The 26,946-nt window shown below is 44.1% G+C and overlaps 1 protein-coding gene across 1 annotated transcript in view; it reads right to left on the bottom strand.

Moving 5' to 3' along the window:
- Positions 1 to 750: 750 nt before the first annotated feature.
- The window catches only part of LOC310874785 (leucine zipper putative tumor suppressor 2 homolog), a gene marked incomplete at its 5' end in the record, with an annotated part of 79,366 nt that continues 53,170 nt past the window's right edge, over positions 751 to 26,946 (bottom strand). Inside the window, 8 exons of the mRNA XM_083787649.1 lie at positions 751 to 1,226; positions 2,430 to 2,732; positions 4,209 to 4,511; positions 5,831 to 5,971; positions 10,010 to 10,156; positions 12,979 to 12,993; positions 13,100 to 13,207; positions 16,256 to 16,463. Coding sequence (XP_083643775.1) covers positions 1,062 to 1,226; positions 2,430 to 2,732; positions 4,209 to 4,511; positions 5,831 to 5,971; positions 10,010 to 10,156; positions 12,979 to 12,993; positions 13,100 to 13,207; positions 16,256 to 16,463 — 1,390 coding nt within the window. The 3' untranslated portion in view covers positions 751 to 1,061. The remainder of the gene's footprint in view (positions 1,227 to 2,429; positions 2,733 to 4,208; positions 4,512 to 5,830; positions 5,972 to 10,009; positions 10,157 to 12,978; positions 12,994 to 13,099; positions 13,208 to 16,255; positions 16,464 to 26,946) is intronic.

Below are 26,946 nucleotides of genomic sequence, written 5' to 3' on the forward strand. Positions count from 1 at the left end.
GGTTTCCGTTCTAGATTCTTGGAACCCGATTTGGTGCTTTCAACGGAACCCGGCGGCCATTTTCCAGTTTCCGAACCCTTTCATTTTCAGTGGGAAAAACGCTCTGAACTGGTTCAATGTTGACGGTGACGGAGGCAGAGGCTCAGGAGTAGAGTGGCCGGGAGTAGAGCTTCCCGTTCCCGATCCCTGTGGGCTCATCCCCCCAGACAGAGTTAGTTAGATAGTTAGTTAGATCCCTGTGGGCTCATCCCCCCAGACAGAGTTAGTGTTCCCGATCCCTGTGGGCTCATCCCCCCAGACAGAGTTAGTGTCGAAGGACTCTGAACCCCTAAATTGCTCCCGATGTGCAGGTTGGTGCCTTGCATGGTTTCCTCCGCCATCGGTGTATGAATGTGTGTGTGTGTGTGTGTGCGTGTGAATGGTTGAATGCAATGCACGATCTATGCAAAGCGCTTTGGATAAAAGCGCTATATAAATGCACCGTTTACCGTTTATATTAGGCGAAAAGAAGAAAAAAAACAAGCCCAAATTGATTAAATCAATTAATTACCAGCTGCATTATTATTATTATTATTATCTGTGGGTCTGCTGCTGACGTTATGCCACTTTTTAGCTGCGCTCCGCTGTTATGCTCAAATTAGTGACCCTAAAGAATTCTGAGGCAACATGGCTGGAGACGAGGCAAGCCAATCAGAACTGCTCGACTAGCCATGCCGTGCCAGACGATGGGATGTTATGGGTTGTTGCCAGTGGTGGCAACTGTCGTGACAGAAATAAGCTAAAGCAGCCTCCAAAAACCAAACCAGGAAAAGCAACTGTGAATGAATCCACGTTAGGCTGGAAATATGCAGGCTTGGCAACCAGCGTTGCCAACTGGTGACAGAGCAGGCTCAGCAGAGAATGATCTCCTGTCGGGACTTTCACAAGATAATATTGACCAGCTTGCAGCTGGTAAAAACAAACCGGGTTCGATTCAACCCCCGGTAGGAAAACGAGGGCCGAGACGCTGAGAGAGCGTGCGTCCGTGGTACATGTATCCGCTCCCCGCGGCCGACCAGCCCTCAGATCTCGGTGGCGGCGATCTCGTCGAAGTTGATCTCGTTGCCGCTGCCCTCCTCGTCGTCGTCCGGGTCGGTGCTGAGGTGGCGCAGCGCCGACTCCAGCTCGCGGTTCCGCCGGTACATCTGGACATAGTTCTGCTGCAGCTGCTTCTGGTAGCGGATCACCTGATACAAGATTTAAAACAATATATAGATTTAGATTATTTTTTTGTTATCGCCAAGGCTTTCATTTTCACATTTTGTGCAACTTTTCGGGAAAGGGAAAGCCTGCAGTTTCTATTAGCTTGGATTATGGGTTTCTGAACTGCCCACAGCCCTCCTATGAGACACAGACTGGTTTCTGAACCGCCCACAGCCCTCCTATGAGACACAGACTGGTTTCTGAACTGCCCACAGCCCTCCTATGAAACACAGACTGGTTTCTGAACCGCCCACAGCCCTCCTATGAGACACAGACTGGTTTCTGAACTGCCCACAGCCCTCCTATGAAACACAGACTGGTTTCTGAACCGCCCACAGCCCTCCTATGAGACACAGACTGGTTTCTGAACCGCCCACAGCCCTCCTATGAGACACAGACTGGTTTCTGAACTGCCCACAGCCCTCCTATGAGACACAGACTGGTTTCTGAACTGCCCACAGCCCTCCTATGAGACACAGACTGAATAGGAAAATAATTGTAGTATTTTATCATGAACATTAGTGAGGACCAATTGAAAAGTAGTGAAGAAGTGGTCCTTTAAGTAAAAAGTTATACCGCAATGCTACAAAAAATACTCCAGCTAAAAGGACGGAATTCCAAATTTACTTGCGTAAAAGTGTTGGTATCAAAATGTACTTAACCCATTCTGACCTGAGATCAGATTCATTCGAGGTTTCCACTGGACACACACTGGTCTGATGAACCCATTCTGACCTGAGATCAGATTCTAAAAATGTCAGTCGCTCTTCGATTTTTTTCAAAAATAGCAGACCTACAAGCTCGTATCGCGCCACTCGGTGGCGCGATATGAGCTTGTAGATCTGCTATTTTTCAATAGCTAAAGCATAACATGATGCTGACACTATTGAAGAATCTGACAAAGTACATCATTTTTGTTTTTGTTTTGATTGTATTGCTGTATTGTTGTACTGTTCTTTCTGCTTTGGCAATGTAAACGTATGTTTTCTCATGCCAATAAAGCCCTTTGAATTGAATTGACACCAAAATGGGTGCCCGGTCAGAATGGGTTAAGGTACCAAAAACCATAAAGTACTCACTGTGTAGAACGTTTTCAAATGTATAAAAATCTTTTGAAAATAGACGATCTACAAGCTGGCGGTGACCACCGGAGCGTATATGTATACGTAGTTAGTTACGCTGGTCACCTTGTCCTTCTCCTCCTGCCAGACGCGCCGCTCCTCCTGGAAGCTCCCGGCCAGCTCGTCGGCCCGCCGCCGCTCTATGGCCAGCTCCGAGCGCACGCGGTGGGGGTGGGGCTCCATGTGGGCGTGGCGAGTGGGCGTGGCCGCGGCCGCCTCAGGGCCCCCCGCCGTGGCCGCGGCGGTGGCGGCGTGTAGCCGCTGGCGGCTGGGCGTGGTCTGTTCGTGCAGCCGCTGGTTGGACAGGTTGGGCTCGTCGCCGCCGACCGTCTCGTACGCCAGGAGATGCTCCTCGGACTCCGGAAACACCTGGTGGTCGATTAGAATACTTTACTATCTATTTACTAACTATTTAGCCGGGGCGCCTGATGGAGGGGAAAGGAACTGCTCTCTATACTGCCTCCCCCTGGCCAGCCGGGGCGCCTGATGGAAGGGAAAGGAACTGGTTGGAATAACGTGTTCCTTCCACGTGCTACGTCCAACCAGGGAAACTCCCCCCTGTCAGGTGTAAAGGAGCAACTTGGACACTCAGGCATGAAGGAAGCATGAGTTCAAGTCCGTTGCTCTCCCCTTGTCCCCCATATATGGGGACTAGGTTGCTCTCCCCTTGTCCCCCATATATGGGGACTAGGTTGCTCTCCCCTTGTCCCCCATATATGGGGACTAGGTTGGTCTCCCCTTGTCCCCCATATATGGGGACTAGGTTGCTCTCCCCTTGTCCCCCATATATGGGGACTAGGTTGGTCTCCCCTTGTCCCCCATATATGGGGACTAGGTTGGTCTCCCCTTGTCCCCCATATATGGGGACTAGGTTGGTCTCCCCTTGTCCCCCATATATGGGGACTAGGTTGGTCTCCCCTTTTCCCCCATATATGGGGACTAGGTTGGTCTCCCCTTGTCCCCCATATATGGGGACTAGGTTGCTCTCCCCTTGTCCCCCATATATGGGGACTAGGTTGCTCTCCCCTTGTCCCCCATATATGGGGACTAGGTTGGTCTCCCCTTGTCCCCCATATATGGGGACTAGGTTGGCGGAGGGTGTGTAGAGCCCAGGATCACATTAGATGATTGACACAGGGGTGAAAAATGGGTTACAAAATCGTGGGATAAAAATAATAATATATTAAATTATATATATATTACTTTACTATCAGTCAGAAATGTAAAAACAAACACAGCCGTAGAGGTACAGTGACAAAGCAGCACACTGTACCTGTAGGTGTTAAATAAATGTAATAATGTAAAATTCTCTGAATACTTGGGCCTTTCTCGCCCCCCCCCCCCCCCCCCCCCCCCTCTCTCCCACTGTTTATATCGTGTTTAGTTTCCAAGATGGCCGCGGCACCAGGAGGGGGGTGGAGGCGGAGGTGAGCGGGCGGGGTCGACATATGACCTTTACTGGGGCTGCGTTCACACATTCAAGACACCTGACTTGTGTCTGAACACAGCTTCGATGGATGTGTTCTGCCCCCCCCCCACCATCAAACAAACTGTTTGGTCAAACCATATGGGCTTCCATTGGAAATGCATTGGAGCGGTTATTAACCCATTTAACCCCTTTTGGTGTTAGCATCATGTTATGCTTTAGCTATTGAAAAATAGCAGATCTACAAGCTCATAGCGCGCCACCGAGTGGCGCGCTATGAGCTTGTAGGTTCTGCTATTTTCAGAAAACTGTCATTTTCAAACAGACATTTTTATAATCTGATCTCAGGTCAGAATGGGTTAAACACAGACACAAGACAAACGCTAGACAGCTGTCTTGAATGTGTGAACGCAGCAGACCTGACACTGGCGGTTCCCGGGGTGCGGGTGGTGTTGTTGTTGTTGCGGCGCCCCCTGCTGTTGGCCGGAGGTGGAGGAGGCGGCGGCGGCGGCGGCGGCGGTGGCCACCGCGTCTCGGAGGCGGGCCAACTCCTCCTCCAGACGCCCCGCCTTCTCCCTCAGAAGCTCCGCCTCCCTCTCTAGACGCCCCGCCTTCTCGCGCAGAAGCTCCGCCTCGCTCTTGCGTCGCTGCAGCTCGTTCTCGCACACCTCCAGCTCCAGGGTGCGCGTGCGTCCCGCGCCCGCAGCCTCCTGCAGCAGAGCCTGGGGGGGGGGGAGGGGGGAGGGGAGAATACATTAACCCATTCTGACCTGAGATCAGATTCATACGAGGTTTCCACTGGACACACACTGGTCTGATGAACCCATTCTGACCTGAGATCAGATTCTAAAAAATGTCAGTCGTTCTTTAGCCTCGATACCCAGGCTTTCATTTCGTCTGCGCGAAAGATGAAAGCCTGGAAAAAGCCGTGGGCTGAACCAGTCTAAAAGTGGGAGTCAACCCTTCCGGGTGGGCGTCGCTCTAAATCATGTGACGTAGCGCTGCACTAGGGGGGAGAGGAGGGGCCGGGGGTGACGGACAGATCGATGAGATCCAATCAGGGTGCGCGCTTTTCTGAGGCGCGACCCGCCCCTCTAGACCAGAAATGTCTCTGTTTACGTCAGGCTAGTCGTTCTTCGATTTTTCAAAAATAGCAGACCTACAAGCTCATAGCGCGCCACCGAGTGGCGCGATACGAGCTTGTAGATCTGCTATTTCTCAATAGCTAAAGCACGACATGATGCTGACACCAAAATGGGTTCCCGTTCAGAATGGGTTAATTCACTTTGGCGGCAGTGGATCAGCGGTGGAGTGGCCGGAGGGTAACCACAAAGGTTGCCAGTTCGAACCCGATCGGTCTCTCAGCGGTCTCTCTCTCAGCCAGTGTTGTTTTCGTCGACTAAAACTAAGATGAAAATGTTCGTCGACTACCTGTTTTCATTGAGGAAAACTAAATGGAAACTACATGAAAACTGAGCTATCATGACTACAAGTAAGACTAAATATATTGACAATTTCGTCAAACAAATAAAAACTAGAATAAAATGATAGGAAGGGACTAGTGGTGTGAATAAAAGACAAGTCATTTTACACTTGGTTGCATGCGGCTATTTTCAGCAAGTGTAAAATCAGTCATTACTACGGCATCAAGGCCCGCCAAAATACATTTTAGTCGACTAAATCAACTGTAGATTTAGTCGACTAAAATCTCGACTAAAACTAGACTATAGCAAAGACTAAACTAAAATCATAATTTGCTGCCCAAAAACAACACTGCTCTCAGCTGGCCTATACCTGGGTGTTGCTGAGCTCTCCCCGGGTCTCTCTCAGCTGGCCTACTGTACCTGGGTGTTGCTGAGCTCTCCCCGGGTCTCTCTCAGCTGGCGTACCTGGGTGTTGCTGAGCTATGGTAGGCCTCCATCCCTACCTGGGTGTTGGTGAGCTATGGTAGGCCTACATCCCTACCTGGGTGTTGGTGAGCTATGGTAGGCCTCCATCCCTACCTGGGTGTTGGTGAGCTATGGTAGGCCTCCATCCCTACCTGGGTGTTGGTGAGCTCTCCCCGGGTCTCTCTCAGCTGGCCGCGCAGCGACACGATCTCTCCGACGCGCTGCGACAGCTCGCCCTGCACGTCCTTCAGCTGCTGCTTCAGCAACGAGATCTCGCCCGACTTCTGACACACCTGTAGAGAAACACAGAGGGGGAGGAGGGGTTTAATGACTTCTGACACACCTGTAGAGGAAACACAGAGGAGGAGGAGGAGGAGGAGTTTAATGACTTCTGACACACCTGTAGAGGAACACAGAGGAGGAGGAGGAGTTTAATGACTTCTGACACACCTGTAGAGGAAACACAGAGGAGGAGGAGGAGGAGGAGTTTAATGACTTCTGACACACCTGTAGAGGAACACAGAGGAGGAGGAGGAGTTTAATGACTTCAGACACACCTGTAGAGAAACACAGAGGAGGAGGAGGAGGGGTTTAATGACTTCTGACACACCTGTAGAGGAACACAGAGGGGGAGGAGGAGGGGTTTAATGACTTCTGACACACCTGTAGAGGAACACAGAGGAGGAGGAGGAGTTTAATGACTTCAGACACACCTGTAGAGAAACACAGAGGAGGAGGAGGAGGGGTTTAATGACTTCTGACACACCTGTAGAGGAACACAGAGGGGGAGGAGGAGGGGTTTAATGACTTCTGACACACCTGTAGAGGAACACAGAGGAGGAGGAGGAGGAGTTTAATGACTTCTGACACACCTGTAGAGAAACACAGAGGAGGAGGAGGAGGGGTTTAATGACTTCTGACACACCTGTAGAGAAACACAGAGGAGGAGGAGGAGTTTAATGACTTCTGACACACCTGTAGAGGAGGAGGAGGAGGAGGAGGAGGAGTTTAATGACTTCAGACACACCTGTAGAGAAACACAGAGGAGGAGGAGGAGGAGTTTAATGACTTCTGACACACCTGTAGAGGAAACACAGAGGAGGAGGAGGAGGAGGGGTTTAATGACTTCTGACACACCTGTAGAGGAAACACAGAGGAGGAGGAGTTTAATGACTTCTGACACACCTGTAGAGAAACACAGAGGAGGAGGAGGAGGGGTTTAATGACTTCTGACACACCTGTAGAGGAAACACAGAGGAGGAGGAGTTTAATGACTTCTGACACACCTGTAGAGAAACACAGAGGAGGAGGAGGAGGGGTTTAATGACTTCTGACACACCTGTAGAGGAACACAGAGGAGGAGGAGGAGGAGTTTAATGACTTCTGACACACCTGTAGAGGAAACACAGAGGAGGAGGAGGAGGAGTTTAATGACTTCTGACACACCTGTAGAGGAAACACAGAGGAGGAGGAGGAGGAGTTTAATGACTTCTGACACACCTGTAGAGGAAACACAGAGGAGGAGGAGGAGGGGTTTAATGACTTCTGACACACCTGTAGAGAAACACAGAGGAGGAGGAGGAGTTTAATGACTTCTGACACACCTGTAGAGGAAACACAGAGGAGGAGGAGGAGGAGTTTAATGACTTCTGACACACCTGTAGAGGAAACACAGAGGAGGAGGAGGAGGAGTTTAATGACTTCTGACACACCTGTAGAGGAAACACAGAGGAGGAGGAGGAGGAGTTTAATGACTTCTGACACACCTGTAGAGGAAACACAGAGGAGGAGGAGGAGGAGGGGTTTAATGACTTCTGACACACCTGTAGAGGAACACAGAGGAGGAGGAGGAGGAGTTTAATGACTTCTGACACACCTGTAGAGAAACACAGAGGAGGAGGAGGAGGAGTTTAATGACTTCTGACACACCTGTAGAGGAACACAGAGGAGGAGGAGGAGGAGTTTAATGACTTCTGACACACCTGTAGAGAAACACAGAGGAGGAGGAGGAGGAGTTTAATGACTTCTGACACACCTGTAGAGGAACACAGAGGAGGAGGAGGAGTTTAATGACTTCTGACACACCTGTAGAGGAAACACAGAGGAGGAGGAGGAGGAGTTTAATGACTTCTGACACACCTGTAGAGAAACACAGAGGAGGAGGAGGAGGAGTTTAATGACTTCTGACACACCTGTAGAGAAACACAGAGGAGGAGGAGGAGGAGTTTAATGACTTCTGACACACCTGTAGAGGAACACAGAGGAGGAGGAGGAGGAGTTTAATGACTTCTGACACACCTGTAGAGGAAACACAGAGGAGGAGGAGGAGGGGTTTAATGACTTCTGACACACCTGTAGAGAAACACAGAGGAGGAGGAGGAGTTTAATGACTTCTGACACACCTGTAGAGGAAACACAGAGGAGGAGGAGGAGGAGTTTAATGACTTCTGACACACCTGTAGAGAAACACAGAGGAGGAGGAGGAGTTTAATGACTTCTGACACACCTGTAGAGAAACACAGAGGAGGAGGAGGAGTTTAATGACTTCTGACACACCTGTAGAGGAAACACAGAGGAGGAGGAGGAGGAGGAGTTTAATGACTTCTGACACACCTGTAGAGGAAACACAGAGGAGGAGGAGGAGGAGGAGTTTAATGACTTCTGACACACCTGTAGAGAAACACAGAGGAGGAGGAGGAGGAGTTTAATGACTTCTGACACACCTGTAGAGGAAACACAGAGGAGGAGGAGGAGTTTAATGACTTCTGACACACCTGTAGAGAAACACAGAGGAGGAGGAGGAGGGGTTTAATGACTTCTGACACACCTGTAGAGAAACACAGAGGAGGAGGAGGAGGAGTTTAATGACTTCTGACACACCTGTAGAGGAAACACAGAGGAGGAGGAGGAGTTTAATGACTTCTGACACACCTGTAGAGGAGGAGGAGGAGGAGGAGGAGTTTAATGACTACTGATACAGAAAACCAGACATACAAGTCACTCCTTGATCTTTGGCCGCGTTATTTCGCGGAATTTGACACTGAGATTGATGCGATTGAACAGAACGGCCATGTTAGCGGCTCGTTGACAAAATAGCCGCTACCTTCGCGGTTACAATATTAACGCTTGTTAATAGTCTATATAGTTACGACGGTCACGCAACTGTGCTTCCTGTTTTTGGGGGAAGTGAATTTGGGGGTGTGGAAAATGAAAAGAGCTCACGTGCTACGTGCGGGACGGTGAGGGACGTTAGACTGAATGGCGGGAGGCAGTCTTAACCCATTCTGAACGGGAACCCATTTTGGTGTCAGCATCATGTTATGCTTTTAGCTATTGAAAAACAGCAGATCTACAAGCTCGTAGCGCGCCACCGAGTGGCGCGCTACGAGCTTGTAGGTCTGCTATTTTTTGTAAATCGAAGAACGACTGACATTTTTTTTTAGAATCTGATCTCAGGTCAGAATGGGTTAAGCAGACCAGTGTGTGTGTCCCAGTGGAAACCTCGTATGAATCTGATCTCAGGTCAGAATGGGTTAATGATCATCTCACCTCCAGGCTATAGATCTACTGTATGTTAACACAATCGGTTCCCGGAAGTTCTTCAAAATAAGAGCTCTGGGGTGCCAGCTAGTTGTCTGGTCGCTTTTACTCTGAAGCCCCACGACCCGGAAAACAATATACTAAAAAAGGTTTACTTTACATCGCTATAGCTTTTACATTGCGATCGTTTTAACAGTTTGACTGTTTTACACGCGTAACCCGCATTTTAATCAACCCCCCTTCACTGCCGAGATTGTTGTATTACCTTTAGAGCATACGCTGAATTATTTGGGCTTTTAATCCGTGAAAATCGAGCGATAAAAAGCTTCCTCTGTTTGTTATGAACGATCGCACCACCCGCCATCTTGGTACACCCGGAAGACGCAGCACGGGAGCCTCCTCCATGAGGCGTTGAACCCCATTCGTTTGCATTGGCCTCAATTTCCCAGAAGCCCTAGCAGCCCACAGCATGTGACGATTTCCGGTTTCGTCATCAAAACGAATGCATCTAGTCTCTATCTCCTCGACGAAGACGGAGTTTCTTTTTATTTATTACAATACAGCGGATTGAAACACATAAAACAAAAGGCGGGTCTGTCGTGTATGGCAGCGACAATAACCTGGAGTAATCCATTCCCGGCACGGAAACTGTTTAATTTATACGATATATGATCCAAAAAGCGTTCATATTTTGCGGGAGAGAGACGGATGAGGAGCAGAAATGAAGCGCCAGCATATCGATCCGTTCATAACTCCAGGCTATAGAATCTACTGTATGTTATAATAATCACCTCCCACTTGGTCTCCTCCAGACGAGGCCCCAGCTGGATCTTCTCGTGCTCCATGGAGGAGCATCTCTCCTCCAGAGTCTCTCTCTCCTGGAGCAGCTGAGAAAAGTCCTCCTGCAGCTTCTTCTTCTCCTGCTGCAGCTGGTAGACCTACAGCGGCCAAGAAAATACAAGTCTAAGTGGTTAGACGAGCGTTTAACCCATTCTGACCTGAGATCAGATTCATACGAGGTTTCCGCCGGACACACACTGGTCTGATGAACCCATTCTGACCTGAGATCAGATTCTAAAAATGTCAGTCGCTCTTCGATTTTTCAAAAATAGCAGACCTACAAGCTCGTATCGCGCCACTCGGTGGCGCGATATGAGCTTGTAGATCTGCTATTTTTCAATAGCTAAAGCATAACATGATGCCGACACCAAAATGGGTGCCCGTTCAGAATGGGTTAAAAATCGGTTGTTTAGCATGTTTTTTTCATGGAAGTTGAAAAGACGAGACTCCGCGGTATGGTCGGTGGACATGCTACTGAAGTTCCAACTACGGCCATGCCAGGGTCGAGGCATTCTATTCAGTCTGACTCTGTTCTACTAGCCTGGTTAATAAACCAGACCGAATCAGCCGTTGGCAAAAAAAAATTGCCTACCGGCGGATTACGGTCTGGAGAGGCTCAATTTTACGCCCATTTCCTACTCCAGAGAATGTGGCCTCCAATAGGGACACGGTATGCAATATGGGCGGGCTTTGGTACAGTGACGTTCAATGCTTGAGACCTTTGACTGACAGTAGCTCTGACCAATTGCGTCAAAGAGAAAATGTTTCCCTGGAAATGAAATCCAAGCTGAGCCTCCCCAGACTAATATCCCGCAGATCCGTGCGATATTAGTCTGGTTTATTAACCAGGCTACTGTTCTACGGCCATGCAGGGTCGAGGCATTCTATTCAGTTTGACTCGGTTTCCACCAGTGTTGTTTTTGGCAGCAAATTTCTATTTTAGTTTTAGTCGTTGTCTCTTGAATAGTTTTCACTTAGTTTTAGTCACATTTTAGTCGCCTGGAATGTTCTAGTGTTTAGTCTACTTTTAGTCGACTAAATGTCATACGATTTTAGTCGACTAAATCTACAGTTGATTTAGTCGACTAAAATGTGTTTTGACAGGCCTTGATGTCGTTGTAATGACATATTTTACACTTTGGTTGCATGCTGAAAATAGCAGATCTACAATATCGCAACGCGTCGTGCTGCGATATTGTAGATCTGCTATTTTCAGCATGCAATGAACTGCATGAAACTGGATATCTTGTCCACTAGTCCCTTCCTAACATTTTAGTCTAGTTTTTATTTGTTGACGAAATTGTCAGTATATTTAGTCTTAGTTTTAGTCACCATAGATTCGTTTTTATTTAGTTTTAGTCAGTGAAAAAAAGGTAGTCGACGAACATTTTTCGTCTTAGTTTTAGTCGACGAAAACAACACTGGTTTCCACAGATACATGTTGTGGAGAATAGCCGACCTACGAAGCTACAGGCGAAGCTTTGTGAACTTGTAGATGTGTTTTCACAATGATCGCCTCTTTCTTATTATGAAGAGGCCATTTTCTTTACCCTTATTCGACCCATTTTATAGTATAGTTTGTTGGTAACGTTTGACGTTTCTTTTTTGAAGACGTATAAAATAGGATTTAAACGTCTTGTCACGTTATAAAATAATGTGCAGCTATACTCTGTATATATACACCTGTGTCTGAATTTTTTGGGGGGACCCCCTTAGGTTCCTGACCAAGGTTATAATAGTCTTAGATGTTTCATTATTGTTTACTTCAAATTTCTTTTCACATTTTTTTTTTTTCTTTTTTGAGCGGGCTTGCTAGTTTTAACCATTTTACCACAGCCTGTTCAAGCCGCTGCCGCACCCACGGCCCGGGCTAGCGTTCCAGGATTCAGGAGCTCTCTGGGCCGTCTGCGAGGCCTGACCTGCAGCTGCAGGACCTGCTGCTCCCACTGGGGCCGTCTGCGCAGCCTTTACCTGTAGCTGCAGGACCTGCTGCTCCCGCTGGACCGTCTGCGCAGCCCCTTACCTGTAGCTACAGGACCTGCTGCTCCCACTGGGGCCGTCTGCGCAGCCCCTTACCTGTAGCTGCAGGACCTGCTGCTCCCACTGGGGCCGTCTGCGCAGCCCCTTACCTGTAGCTGCAGCACCTGCTGCTCCCACTGGGGCCGTCTGCGCAGCCCCTTACCTGTAGCTGCAGGACCTGCTGCTCCCGCTGGGGCCGTCTGCGCAGCCCCTTACCTGTAGCTGCAGCACCTGCTGCTCCCACTGGGGCCGTCTGCGCAGCCTTTACCTGTAGCTACAGCACCTGCTGCTCCCACTGGGGCCGTCTGCGCAGCCCCTTACCTGTAGCTGCAGGACCTGCTGCTCCCGCTGGGGCCGTCTGCGCAGCCCCTTACCTGTAGCTGCAGCACCTGCTGCTCCCACTGGGGCCGTCTGCGCAGCCTTTACCTGTAGCTACAGCACCTGCTGCTCCCACTGGGGCCGTCTGCGCAGCCCCTTACCTGTAGCTGCAGGACCTGCTGCTCCCGCTGGGGCCGTCTGCGCAGCCCCTTACCTGTAGCTGCAGGACCTGCTGCTCCCGCTGGGGCCGTCTGCGCAGCCCCTTACCTGTAGCTGCAGCACCTGCTGCTCCCACTGGGGCCGTCTGCGCAGCCCCTTACCTGTAGCTGCAGCACCTGCTGCTCCCACTGGGGCCGTCTGCGCAGCCCCTTACCTGTAGCTGCAGGACCTGCTGCTCCCGCTGGGGCCGTCTGCGCAGCCCCTTACCTGTAGCTGCAGGACCTGCTGCTCCCGCTGGGGCCGTCTGCGCAGCCCCTTACCTGTAGCTGCAGCACCTGCTGCTCCCACTGGGGCCGTCTGCGCAGCCTTTACCAGTAGCTACAGGACCTGCTGCTCCCGCTGGGCCGTCTGCGCAGCCCCTTACCTGTAGCTGCAGGACCTGCTGCTCCCACTGGGGCCGTCTGCGCAGCCCCTTACCTGTAGCTGCAGCACCTGCTGCACCCGCTGGGGCCGTCTGCGCAGCCCCTTACCTGTAGCTGCAGCACCTGCTGCGCCCGCTGGGCCTTCTGCGAGGCCGTCTGCATCCTGGTGGCGCAGCCCTGCCGCAGCTCCTCCAGCTCCAGCTCGCAGCGCTTCTGCTTCTCGTCGTACACCTGCGAGGGACGACCGCCAGGCGACACGGGGTTAACACATTTAGTACGGGAAGTGCCTTCAAAATAAAGGCTATAGAGTGCCAGAGTTGTCTGATCGCTTTTACTTTGAAAGCCATGAAACAGGAAACACTTGCCTAAAAAAAGTTGACTTTACAAAGGGACCTCACATCCCCGATCATCTTAATATATTGTTTTACGCTCCAAAAAACGTTTTTTTTGCGGGAGAGAGACGGATGAGGATCAGAAATGAAGCGCCAGCATATCGATCCATTCATCACCACGGAGAGCGCCCTGGATTAGGAGATACGGGTCATTCTTTCCGCCGCGCTAACATGGGAGTCAATGACAAGCTAATAGTTGCACTGAGCGTTAGCATACGGCAAGCGAAAAGCGAAATGCCAAAAAAAAAATATATAGGAAAAATTCTGAATATTCTTATCTCGCCCCGCGTCGCTGGGACGTCGCTAGGACGTCCTCACACGTCAATAGTACTAATATTTCGGGGTCCTTATGACGTTCTCAGACGTCCTATGTATAGAATCTGTTAATGATGTATACAACACCAGGCGACACAGGGTTAACCCATTCTGACCTGAGATCAGATTCTAACGCACAGAAGAATGGTGGTTCTTTAACGCATTTTGACCTGAGATCAGATTCTAAAAGAAATGTCTTAAATCCTGACAGTTCAAAAAAAATGCAGACCTACAAGCTCGTAGCGCTATGAGCTTGTAGATCTGCTATTTTTCACTAGCTAAAGCATAGCTTAATGCTAACACCAAAATGGGTTCCCGCACCAAAATGGGTTAACTGAAGTCTTAATCTCGGAATATTTTTTTATCGCAGATGTTTCGCGACTCATAAAGAAAGCATCGCTGCCTCGTGGTTACAATATTTAGCGTTTTGGGGGACTTGCGGCTAACACTGGCCGGCTAGCGGATTTTGCTTCTGGTTCATTGGTCAGGAATTGTGGGGTCTTCAAAATAAAACTTCCGGCTAGAAGGGAGTGGCAGAAGCTGAGGCACAGCAAGAATCAATTCTGGCAGTGTTCACTGTTCTTTCTGTTCTGTATTATGTGCTTTCTTTAGGTTGATGTTGTGGTTGCCAGTTCCCACCTGACGTTGTGTGGGAGTCCGGCTTGCTCCAGACGGTACTGAGTAACTGCTAGCTTGCACAACGTCTTCAGACTAGGACTTACGTCTACGATCTGTAAGATGGGTTGGGCATCAGCTGTATATCCTCCAAAGAGGATGATACGATCTCCCGACAAGCAACACCACCTACCAGAACTCCAATTCTGGCCTTTCCCTGTGGGCTCAACCTTCTGCCAGGAGAAGGTCTTGGAATTTAACTTCCACAGATCATTAAACTGCCATTTATTGTGGTGGTAACCTCCGAATATGTACAGCTCTCCTTTGTAGGCAAAGGCCAATTGATGCCAGCGTCCTTCTGATAGAAGCTGTGTATGAGGTGTGTTCAGCCATTGGCCGGTCTCTATGTCAAAGACTCTGATGTTGTTGTAGAGGACCTGCCGCAGGTGACCCATACCCCCAAATACAAACATCTTTGTTCCAATGATGGTAGCAGAGTGATGGTGTGCAGCAGGAGGTGGAGTTCCTCTGGTGTTAATCAAAGACCAGACCATTGTGCTGGTGTCCAACTTGCACATGTCATTAGTTACAGCGATCTGAGTACATCCTCCATGGACAAACATGACCTTCTCCAAGACACAGGACGAGTGGCCAGACCTCGTCAAAGGAACAAGCCCAGAAATCTTGGCATTTAACCATCTGTGGGCGTCGACGTCGAATGCATAAAGAGCGTTGTCCCAATAGTCCCCGTGCACGGTAAACCAGCGTTTGGTGGCATGCTGTATTCTCTTACAGTTCACTACACCGCCCCAGATGTAGACGATGGATTCTATCAGCACGGCCGTGTAGCCAAAGCGCCTGGAGGGAACCTCGACAGGACGTCTTCCTCCTCCTGCTCCTCCTCCAGGATCCACTGGGGGAAACTTCATCCAGCGCAAAGTCACTGTGTTGAAGACGCTCACGTCCATCTGGTCCGTGTCGTAACTCGTCCCGTCATAAAGCCCTCCAAAGTAGTACACCATGTCTCCTGCAGGCACGGAGGCCCAGGCAGCCACGTGGTCTCTTATCGGTCTCACCAGACCTGTTCCCATAGGCACGTTCCACCACGTCCAGGACATCCTCTGCGTCGCTCGGCGTATCTTTGACTCTATATCCTCTCTTCATATATCTCTCTCTCTGGGTGTCTCTCTACATCTCAGTCTCTGGATGAGAGCATCATCTTATATTGGTTGATCAGCGTTCAGGTCTGATGTCAGAACACAAACCATTGCCATACTTGAGTAACAAGACCGATTTTCACATGGTCCAATTATGGACACTTATGGGTTTGTAACTCCGAGACCTCTCGTCTTTGCATTGACTTTGTATGTAATGGCGCCGCTCTAGCCATCCAAGTCTGAACGCACCTTTAGATTGTGACCAGGCTTTTCTCTTCGCAGATCAGTTAAGTAAGGCTGGGACCGAGGCTATAGCTTTTGGCCATGTCTGGCGCTCTGAATGAAAATAGCAGATCTATAAGCTCACAACGTGTCGCAGTGCGACCCAAGTGTACAAATCAGGCATTTGCGACGCCATCGAGGCCCACGAAAAAAACACACACAAAATCAACTGTAGTTTTAGTCAATGAAGCATTTCAAGGTGACTGAAATATGACTAAAAACTAAATTAAGTTTTATTCAAAAGACTATGATTAACCCATTTTGGGCGGGAACCCCTTTTGGTGTTAGCATTATGCTATGCTTTAGCTATTGAAAAATAGCAGATCTACAAGCTCGTAGCGCGCCACCGAGTGGCGCGCTACGAGCTTGTAGGTCTGCTATTTTTGAAAAAATCGAAGAATGACTGACATAGAAACATGGCTTTTTCAGAAAACTGTCAGGATGTAGAAGAGATTTTTAGAATCTGATCTCAGGTCAGAATTGATTCAACTAAAAAACTAAAACATGGCAGCGTGTACCTGGCAGATGGCGGCCTCGTTGTCGTCCAGGTTCTCTCGGAGCTGCTGTAGCTCCGCCTCTCTCTCCCTCAGCTTGTCCTCAAGGTCTCTGACCACGCCCTCGTAGCCCTCGACCACGCCCCCCGCGGGGCTCCGCCCCCCCAGCGAGCCGCTGTCCGACAGGGGCATGCCCCCCCGCCCGCCCAGAGAGCCCGAACCCGTGCTCTTACTGTGGAGAGAGGAGAACGTTCACACTAAACCCAAGCGTTTAAGTTATAAACACTTATTTGTAACACTTTTTAAACGTGTCAGTGTTTAGATTATAAACAGAAGAACATGTTTAATCGCCAGTAACACTTTTTAAACACATAGACGCGTTTAGTTTTTACAATCAAAGTCAGTCATATTATAGGTGTTTAGAATTTGAACACTAGGTGTTCTCGTGTGGTGTTTGAGTGAACTCGTGTTCTACTGTATTTTATGACCATTAACCCTTGGCCTACAATTCACGGAAAAAACAGAATTAATCGAAAAATCTAAACCTCCCGTTAACGGAAAAAACGGAATGACAATCAATATCAGTTATCGCGGGGTCAAAAGAGCAAAAATTAATATTTTTTCGCTAATATCACTAATGTTGGATGTAATTTACCAAAAAACGGCCGAAATCCGCGTGATCGTGCGCTATCGTGCACGCGCGCCGTCTCTATGTGCGTCGCTGTAAAAATTTTGATATTTTGCGATCTTTTGGGGTTGATTTGAGGTTAATTTGACTTACTTATGAAAAATATAGCATTAGCTTAGCAATCCGGACCAGCCAAGCTATTGACTAGGGTCAAAATACTACAGGATGTTGTTGATCGTTGAACCGGAAGTGACTTAGGAAGATCCGTCTATTTTAGCCAAAATCAGCATAATGGTGCTTTCCCGCCATCTGGTGGCGAATCGAGAGAATACATTTGCAATGAATGAAAAAAAAAAAACATCTCTTCAATCCACCAGATCTTTCTTGTATGTTAAAACGATGAATTAAAAATATGCCAATTTGTTACCCAAACAAAAAAATTGGGACTGGTAGTCCAAGGGTTAATAAACATTTGGCATTTTATTATTACACACATGGTGTTTAGGTTTTAAACGCGTCACATGTTCCAGGGATTTACAGTGATAGAGTTATAGGTAACTAATGCTCTTACTGTGGGTTAGAGAATATAGTTATAGGTAACTAATGCTCTTACTGTGGGTTAGATAATATAGTTATAGGTAACTAATGCTCTTACTGTGGGTTAGAGAATATAGTTATAGGTAACTAATGCTCTTACTGTGGGTTAGAGAATAGAGTTATAGGTAACTAATGCTCTTACTGTGGGTTAGAGAATAGAGTTATAGGTAACTAATGCTCTTACTGTGGGTTAGAGGAGAATATAGTTATAGGTAACTAATGCTCTTACTGTGGGTTAGAGAATATAGTTATAGGTAACTAATGCTCTTACTGTGGGTTAGAGGATATAGTTATAGGTAACTAATGCTCTTACTGTGGGTTAGAGGAGAATAGAGTTATAGGTAACTAATGCTCTTACTGTGGGTTAGAGGAGAATATAGTTATAGGTAACTAATGCTCTTACTGTGGGTTAGAGGATATAGTTATAGGTAACTAATGCTCTTACTGTGGGTTAGAGAATATAGTTATAGGTAACTAATGCTCTTACTGTGGGTTAGAGGAGAATATAGTTATAGGTAACTAATGCTCTTACTGTGGGTTAGAGGAGAATATAGTTATAGGTAACTAATGCTCTTACTGTGGGTTAGAGGATATAGTTATAGGTAACTAATGCTCTTACTGTGGGTTAGAGAATATAGTTATAGGTAACTAATGCTCTTACTGTGGGTTAGAGGATAGAGTTATAGGTAACTAATGCTCTTACTGTGGGTTAGAGGAGAATATAGTTATAGGTAACTAATGCTCTTACTGTGGGTTAGAGGAGAATATAGTTATAGGTAACTAATGCTCTTACTGTGGGTTAGAGAATAGAGTTATAGGTAACTAATGCTCTTACTGTGGGTTAGAGAATATAGTTAAAGGTAACTAATGCTCTTACTGTGGGTTAGAGGATATAGTTATAGGTAACTAATGCTCTTACTGTGGGTTAGAGAATAGAGTTATAGGTAACTAATGCTCTTACTGTGGGTTAGAGAATATAGTTATAGGTAACTAATGCTCTTACTGTGGGTTAGATAATATAGTTATAGGTAACTAATGCTCTTACTGTGGGTTAGAGAATATAGTTATAGGTAACTAATGCTCTTACTGTGGGTTAGAGGAGAATAGAGTTATAGGTAACTAATGCTCTTACTGTGGGTTAGAGGAGAATATAGTTATAGGTAACTAATGCTCTTACTGTGGGTTAGAGAATATAGTTATAGGTAACTAATGCTCTTACTGTGGGTTAGAGAATATAGTTATAGGTAACTAATGCTCTTACTGTGGGTTAGAGAATATAGTTATAGGTAACTAATGCTCTTACTGTGGGTTAGAGAATATAGTTATAGGTAACTAATGCTCTTACTGTGGGTTAGAGGATAGAGTTATAGGTAACTAATGCTCTTACTGTGGGTTAGAGAATATAGTTATAGGTAACTAATGCTCTTACTGTGGGTTAGAGAATATAGTTATAGGTAACTAATGCTCTTACTGTGGGTTAGAGAATATAGTTATAGGTAACTAATGCTCTTACTGTGGGTTAGAGAATATAGTTATAGGTAACTAATGCTCTTACTGTGGGTTAGAGAATATAGTTATAGGTAACTAATGCTCTTACTGTGGGTTAGAGGATAGAGTTATAGGTAACTAATGCTCTTACTGTGGGTTAGAGAATATAGTTATAGGTAACTAATGCTCTTACTGTGGGTTAGAGAATATAGTTATAGGTAACTAATGCTCTTACTGTGGGTTAGAGAATATAGTTATAGGTAACTAATGCTCTTACTGTGGGTTAGAGAATATAGTTATAGGTAACTAATGCTCTTACTGTGGGTTAGAGAATATAGTTATAGGTAACTAATGCTCTTACTGTGGGTTAGAGAATATAGTTATAGGTAACTAATGCTCTTACTGTGGGTTAGAGGAGAATATAGTTATAGGTAACTAATGCTCTTACTGTGGGTTAGAGGATATAGTTATAGGTAACTAATGCTCTTACTGTGGGTTAGAGAATATAGTTATAGGTAACTAATGCTCTTACTGTGGGTTAGAGGAGAATATAGTTATAGGTAACTAATGCTCTTACTGTGGGTTAGAGGATATAGTTATAGGTAACTAATGCTCTTACTGTGGGTTAGAGGAGAATATAGTTATAGGTAACTAATGCTCTTACTGTGGGTTAGAGGATATAGTTATAGGTAACTAATGCTCTTACTGTGGGTTAGAGGATATAGTTATAGGTAACTAATGCTCTTACTGTGGGTTAGAGGAGAATATAGTTATAGGTAACTAATGCTCTTACTGTGGGTTAGAGGATATAGTTATAGGTAACTAATGCTCTTACTGTGGGTTAGAGGATATAGTTATAGGTAACTAATGCTCTTACTGTGGGTTAGAGGATATAGTTATAGGTAACTAATGCTCTTACTGTGGGTTAGAGAATATAGTTATAGTTAACTAATGCTCTTACTGTGGGTTAGAGAATATAGTTATAGTTAACTAATGCTCTTACTGTGGGTTAGAGGAGAATATAGTTATAGGTAACTAATGCTCTTACTGTGGGTTAGAGGATATAGTTATAGGTAACTAATGCTCTTACTGTGGGTTAGAGAATATAGTTATAGTTAACTAATGCTCTTACTGTGGGTTAGAGGAGAATATAGTTATAGGTAACTAATGCTCTTACTGTGGGTTAGAGAATATAGTTATAGGTAACTAATGCTCTTACTGTGGGTTAGAGGATATAGTTATAGGTAACTAATGCTCTTACTGTGGGTTAGAGGATATAGTTATAGGTAACTAATGCTCTTACTGTGGGTTAGAGGATATAGTTATAGGTAACTAATGCTCTTACTGTGGGTTAGAGGAGAATATAGTTATAGGTAACTAATGCTCTTACTGTGGGTTAGAGAATATAGTTATAGGTAACTAATGCTCTTACTGTGGGTTAGAGAATATAGTTATAGGTAACTAATGCTCTTACTGTGGGTTAGAGAATATAGTTATAGGTAACTAATGCTCTTACTGTGGGTTAGAGAATATAGTTATAGGTAACTAATGCTCTTACTGTGGGTTAGAGGATATAGTTATAGGTAACTAATGCTCTTACTGTGGGTTAGAGAATATAGTTATAGGTAACTAATGCTCTTACTGTGGGTTAGAGAATATAGTTATAGGTAACTAATGCTCTTACTGTGGGTTAGAGAATAGAGTTATAGGTAACTAATGCTCTTACTGTGGGTTAGAGAATATAGTTATAGGTAACTAATGCTCTTACTGTGGGTTAGAGAATATAGTTATAGGTAACTAATGCTCTTACTGTGGGTTAGAGAATATAGTTATAGGTAACTAATGCTCTTACTGTGGGTTAGAGAATAGAGTTATAGGTAACTAATGCTCTTACTGTGGGTTAGAGAATATAGTTATAGGTAACTAATGCTCTTACTGTGGGTTAGAGGATATAGTTATAGGTAACTAATGCTCTTACTGTGGGTTAGAGGAGAATAGAGTTATAGGTAACTAATGCTCTTACTGTGGGTTAGAGAATATAGTTATAGGTAACTAATGCTCTTACTGTGGGTTAGAGGATAGAGTTATAGGTAACTAATGCTCTTACTGTGGGTTAGAGAATATAGTTATAGGTAACTAATGCTCTTACTGTGGGTTAGAGAAGATAGTTATAGGTAACTAATGCTCTTACTGTGGGTTAGAGGATATAGTTATAGGTAACTAATGCTCTTACTGTGGGTTAGAGGATATAGTTATAGGTAACTAATGCTCTTACTGTGGGTTAGAGGAGAATATAGTTATAGGTAACTAATGCTCTTACTGTGGGTTAGAGAATATAGTTATAGGTAACTAATGCTCTTACTGTGGGTTAGAGAATATAGTTATAGGTAACTAATGCTCTTACTGTGGGTTAGAGAATAGAGTTATAGGTAACTAATGCTCTTACTGTGGGTTAGAGGAGAATAGAGTTATAGGTAACTAATGCTCTTACTGTGGGTTAGAGGAGAATAGAGTTATAGGTAACTAATGCTCTTACTGTGGGTTAGAGGAGAATATAGTTATAGGTAACTAATGCTCTTACTGTGGGTTAGAGGATATAGTTATATGTAACTAATGCTCTTACTGTGGGTTAGAGAATATAGTTATATGTAACTAATGCTCTTACTGTGGGTTAGAGGAGAATAGAGTTATAGGTAACTAATGCTCTTACTGTGGGTTAGAGAATATAGTTATAGGTAACTAATGCTCTTACTGTGGGTTAGAGGATAGAGTTATAGGTAACTAATGCTCTTACTGTGGGTTAGAGGATAGAGTTATAGGTAACTAATGCTCTTACTGTGGGTTAGAGAATATAGTTATAGGTAACTAATGCTCTTACTGTGGGTTAGAGGATATAGTTATAGGTAACTAATGCTCTTACTGTGGGTTAGAGGAGAATATAGTTATAGGTAACTAATGCTCTTACTGTGGGTTAGAGGATAGAGTTATAGGTAACTAATGCTCTTACTGTGGGTTAGAGAATATAGTTATAGGTAACTAATGCTCTTACTGTGGGTTAGAGAATATAGTTATAGGTAACTAATGCTCTTACTGTGGGTTAGAGAATATAGTTATAGTTAACTAATGCTCTTACTGTGGGTTAGAGGAGAATATAGTTATAGGTAACTAATGCTCTTACTGTGGGTTAGAGAATATAGTTATAGGTAACTAATGCTCTTACTGTGGGTTAGAGAATATAGTTATAGGTAACTAATGCTCTTACTGTGGGTTAGAGGATAGAGTTATAGGTAACTAATGCTCTTACTGTGGGTTAGAGAATAGAGTTATAGGTAACTAATGCTCTTACTGTGGGTTAGAGGAGAATATAGTTATAGGTAACTAATGCTCTTACTGTGGGTTAGAGGATAGAGTTATAGGTAACTAATGCTCTTACTGTGGGTTAGAGAATAGAGTTATAGGTAACTAATGCTCTTACTGTGGGTTAGAGAATAGAGTTATAGGTAACTAATGCTCTTACTGTGGGTTAGAGGATATAGTTATATGTAACTAATGCTCTTACTGTGGGTTAGAGGAGAATATAGTTATAGGTAACTAATGCTCTTACTGTGGGTTAGAGAATATAGTTATAGGTAACTAATGCTCTTACTGTGGGTTAGAGGATAGAGTTATAGGTAACTAATGCTCTTACTGTGGGTTAGAGAATATAGTTATAGGTAACTAATGCTCTTACTGTGGGTTAGAGAATAGAGTTATAGGTAACTAATGCTCTTACTGTGGGTTAGAGGATAGAGTTATAGGTAACTAATGCTCTTACTGTGGGTTAGAGAATATAGTTATAGGTAACTAATGCTCTTACTGTGGGTTAGAGGATAGAGTTATAGGTAACTAATGCTCTTACTGTGGGTTAGAGGAGAATATAGTTATAGGTAACTAATGCTCTTACTGTGGGTTAGAGAATATAGTTAAAGGTAACTAATGCTCTTACTGTGGGTTAGAGAATATAGTTAAAGGTAACTAATGCTCTTACTGTGGGTTAGAGAATATAGTTATAGGTAACTAATGCTCTTACTGTGGGTTAGAGGATAGAGTTATAGGTAACTAATGCTCTTACTGTGGGTTAGAGAATATAGTTATAGGTAACTAATGCTCTTACTGTGGGTTAGAGAATATAGTTATAGGTAACTAATGCTCTTACTGTGGGTTAGAGGATAGAGTTATAGGTAACTAATGCTCTTACTGTGGGTTAGAGGAGAATATAGTTATAGGTAACTAATGCTCTTACTGTGGGTTAGAGGAGAATATAGTTATAGGTAACTAATGCTCTTACTGTGGGTTAGAGGATATAGTTATAGGTAACTAATGCTCTTACTGTGGGTTAGAGGATATAGTTATATGTAACTAATGCCCTTACTGTGGGTTAGAGAATATAGTTATAGGTAACTAATGCTCTTACTGTGGGTTAGAGAATATAGTTAAAGGTAACTAATGCTCTTACTGTGGGTTAGAGGAGAATATAGTTATAGGTAACTAATGCTCTTACTGTGGGTTAGAGGATATAGTTATAGGTAACTAATGCTCTTACTGTGGGTTAGAGGATAGAGTTATAGGTAACTAATGCTCTTACTGTGGGTTAGAGGATAGAGTTATAGGTAACTAATGCTCTTACTGTGGGTTAGAGAATATAGTTATAGGTAACTAATGCTCTTACTGTGGGTTAGAGAATAGAGTTATAGGTAACTAATGCTCTTACTGTGGGTTAGAGAATATAGTTATAGGTAACTAATGCTCTTACTGTGGGTTAGAGGATAGAGTTATAGGTAACTAATGCTCTTACTGTGGGTTAGAGGAGAATATAGTTATAGGTAACTAATGCTCTTACTGTGGGTTAGAGAATATAGTTAAAGGTAACTAATGCTCTTACTGTGGGTTAGAGGAGAATATAGTTATAGGTAACTAATGGACTTACTGTGGGTTAGAGAATATAGTTATAGGTAACTAATGCTCTTACTGTGGGTTAGAGGATATAGTTATAGGTAACTAATGCTCTTACTGTGGGTTAGAGGATAGAGTTATAGGTAACTAATGCTCTTACTGTGGGTTAGAGAATATAGTTATAGGTAACTAATGCTCTTACTGTGGGTTAGAGGATAGAGTTATAGGTAACTAATGCTCTTACTGTGGGTTAGAGAATATAGTTATAGGTAACTAATGCTCTTACTGTGGGTTAGAGAATATAGTTATAGGTAACTAATGCTCTTACTGTGGGTTAGAGGATAGAGTTATAGGTAACTAATGCTCTTACTGTGGGTTAGAGAATATAGTTATAGGTAACTAATGCTCTTACTGTGGGTTAGAGGATATAGTTATAGGTAACTAATGCTCTTACTGTGGGTTAGAGGATAGAGTTATAGGTAACTAATGCTCTTACTGTGGGTTAGAGAATATAGTTATAGGTAACTAATGCTCTTACTGTGGGTTAGAGGATAGAGTTATAGGTAACTAATGCTCTTACTGTGGGTTAGAGAATATAGTTATAGGTAACTAATGCTCTTACTGTGGGTTAGAGAATATAGTTATAGGTAACTAATGCTCTTACTGTGGGTTAGAGAATATAGTTATAGGTAACTAATGCTCTTACTGTGGGTTAGAGGAGAATAGAGTTATAGGTAACTAATGCTCTTACTGTGGGTTAGAGAATAGAGTTATAGGTAACTAATGCTCTTACTGTGGGTTAGAGAATATAGTTATAGGTAACTAATGCTCTTACTGTGGGTTAGAGGAGAATATAGTTATAGGTAACTAATGCTCTTACTGTGGGTTAGAGGATATAGTTATATGTAACTAATGCTCTTACTGTGGGTTAGAGGATATAGTTATAGGTAACTAATGCTCTTACTGTGGGTTAGAGAATATAGTTATAGGTAACTAATGCTCTTACTGTGGGTTAGAGAATATAGTTATAGGTAACTAATGCTCTTACTGTGGGTTAGAGGAGAATATAGTTATAGGTAACTAATGCTCTTACTGTGGGTTAGAGGATATAGTTATATGTAACTAATGCTCTTACTGTGGGTTAGAGGATATAGTTATAGGTAACTAATGCTCTTACTGTGGGTTAGAGGAGAATATAGTTATAGGTAACTAATGCTCTTACTGTGGGTTAGAGAATATAGTTATAGGTAACTAATGCTCTTACTGTGGGTTAGAGAATATAGTTATAGGTAACTAATGCTCTTACTGTGGGTTAGAGGATATAGTTATAGGTAACTAATGCTCTTACTGTGGGTTAGAGGATATAGTTATATGTAACTAATGCTCTTACTGTGGGTTAGAGAATATAGTTATAGGTAACTAATGCTCTTACTGTGGGTTAGAGGAGAATATAGTTATAGGTAACTAATGCTCTTACTGTGGGTTAGAGGAGAATATAGTTATAGGTAACTAATGCTCTTACTGTGGGTTAGAGAATAGAGTTATAGGTAACTAATGCTCTTACTGTGGGTTAGAGGAGAATATAGTTATAGGTAACTAATGCTCTTACTGTGGGTTAGAGAATATAGTTATAGGTAACTAATGCTCTTACTGTGGGTTAGAGAATATAGTTATAGGTAACTAATGCTCTTACTGTGGGTTAGAGGATATAGTTATAGGTAACTAATGCTCTTACTGTGGGTTAGAGAAGATAGTTATAGGTAACTAATGCTCTTACTGTGGGTTAGAGAATATAGTTATAGGTAACTAATGCTCTTACTGTGGGTTAGAGGAGAATATAGTTATAGGTAACTAATGCTCTTACTGTGGGTTAGAGAATAGAGTTATAGGTAACTAATGCTCTTACTGTGGGTTAGAGAATAGAGTTATAGGTAACTAATGCTCTTACTGTGGGTTAGAGAATAGAGTTATAGGTAACTAATGCTCTTACTGTGGGTTAGAGGAGAATATAGTTATAGGTAACTAATGCTCTTACTGTGGGTTAGAGAATAGAGTTATAGGTAACTAATGCTCTTACTGTGGGTTAGAGAATATAGTTATAGGTAACTAATGCTCTTACTGTGGGTTAGAGAATAGAGTTATAGGTAACTAATGCTCTTACTGTGGGTTAGAGGAGAATAGAGTTATAGGTAACTAATGCTCTTACTGTGGGTTAGAGGATATAGTTATAGGTAACTAATGCTCTTACTGTGGGTTAGAGGATATAGTTATAGGTAACTAATGCTCTTACTGTGGGTTAGAGGATATAGTTATAGGTAACTAATGCTCTTACTGTGGGTTAGAGGATAGAGTTATAGGTAACTAATGCTCTTACTGTGGGTTAGAGAATATAGTTATAGGTAACTAATGCTCTTACTGTGGGTTAGAGAATATAGTTATAGGTAACTAATGCTCTTACTGTGGGTTAGAGAATATAGTTATAGGTAACTAATGCTCTTACTGTGGGTTAGAGAATATAGTTATAGGTAACTAATGCTCTTACTGTGGGTTAGAGGATATAGTTATAGGTAACTAATGCTCTTACTGTGGGTTAGAGAATATAGTTATAGGTAACTAATGCTCTTACTGTGGGTTAGAGGATATAGTTATAGGTAACTAATGCTCTTACTGTGGGTTAGAGAATATAGTTATAGGTAACTAATGCTCTTACTGTGGGTTAGAGGATATAGTTATAGGTAACTAATGCTCTTACTGTGGGTTAGAGGATAGAGTTATAGGTAACTAATGCTCTTACTGTGGGTTAGAGAATATAGTTATAGGTAACTAATGCTCTTACTGTGGGTTAGAGGATATAGTTATAGGTAACTAATGCTCTTACTGTGGGTTAGAGGAGAATATAGTTATAGGTAACTAATGCTCTTACTGTGGGTTAGAGAATATAGTTATAGGTAACTAATGCTCTTACTGTGGGTTAGAGGAGAATATAGTTATAGGTAACTAATGCTCTTACTGTGGGTTAGAGAATATAGTTATAGGTAACTAATGCTCTTACTGTGGGTTAGAGGATAGA

Source organism: Protomyctophum parallelum, assembly GCF_964188405.1.
Source record: "Protomyctophum parallelum genome assembly, chromosome: 17".
Taxonomy (NCBI): Eukaryota; Metazoa; Chordata; class Actinopteri; order Myctophiformes; family Myctophidae; genus Protomyctophum; species Protomyctophum parallelum.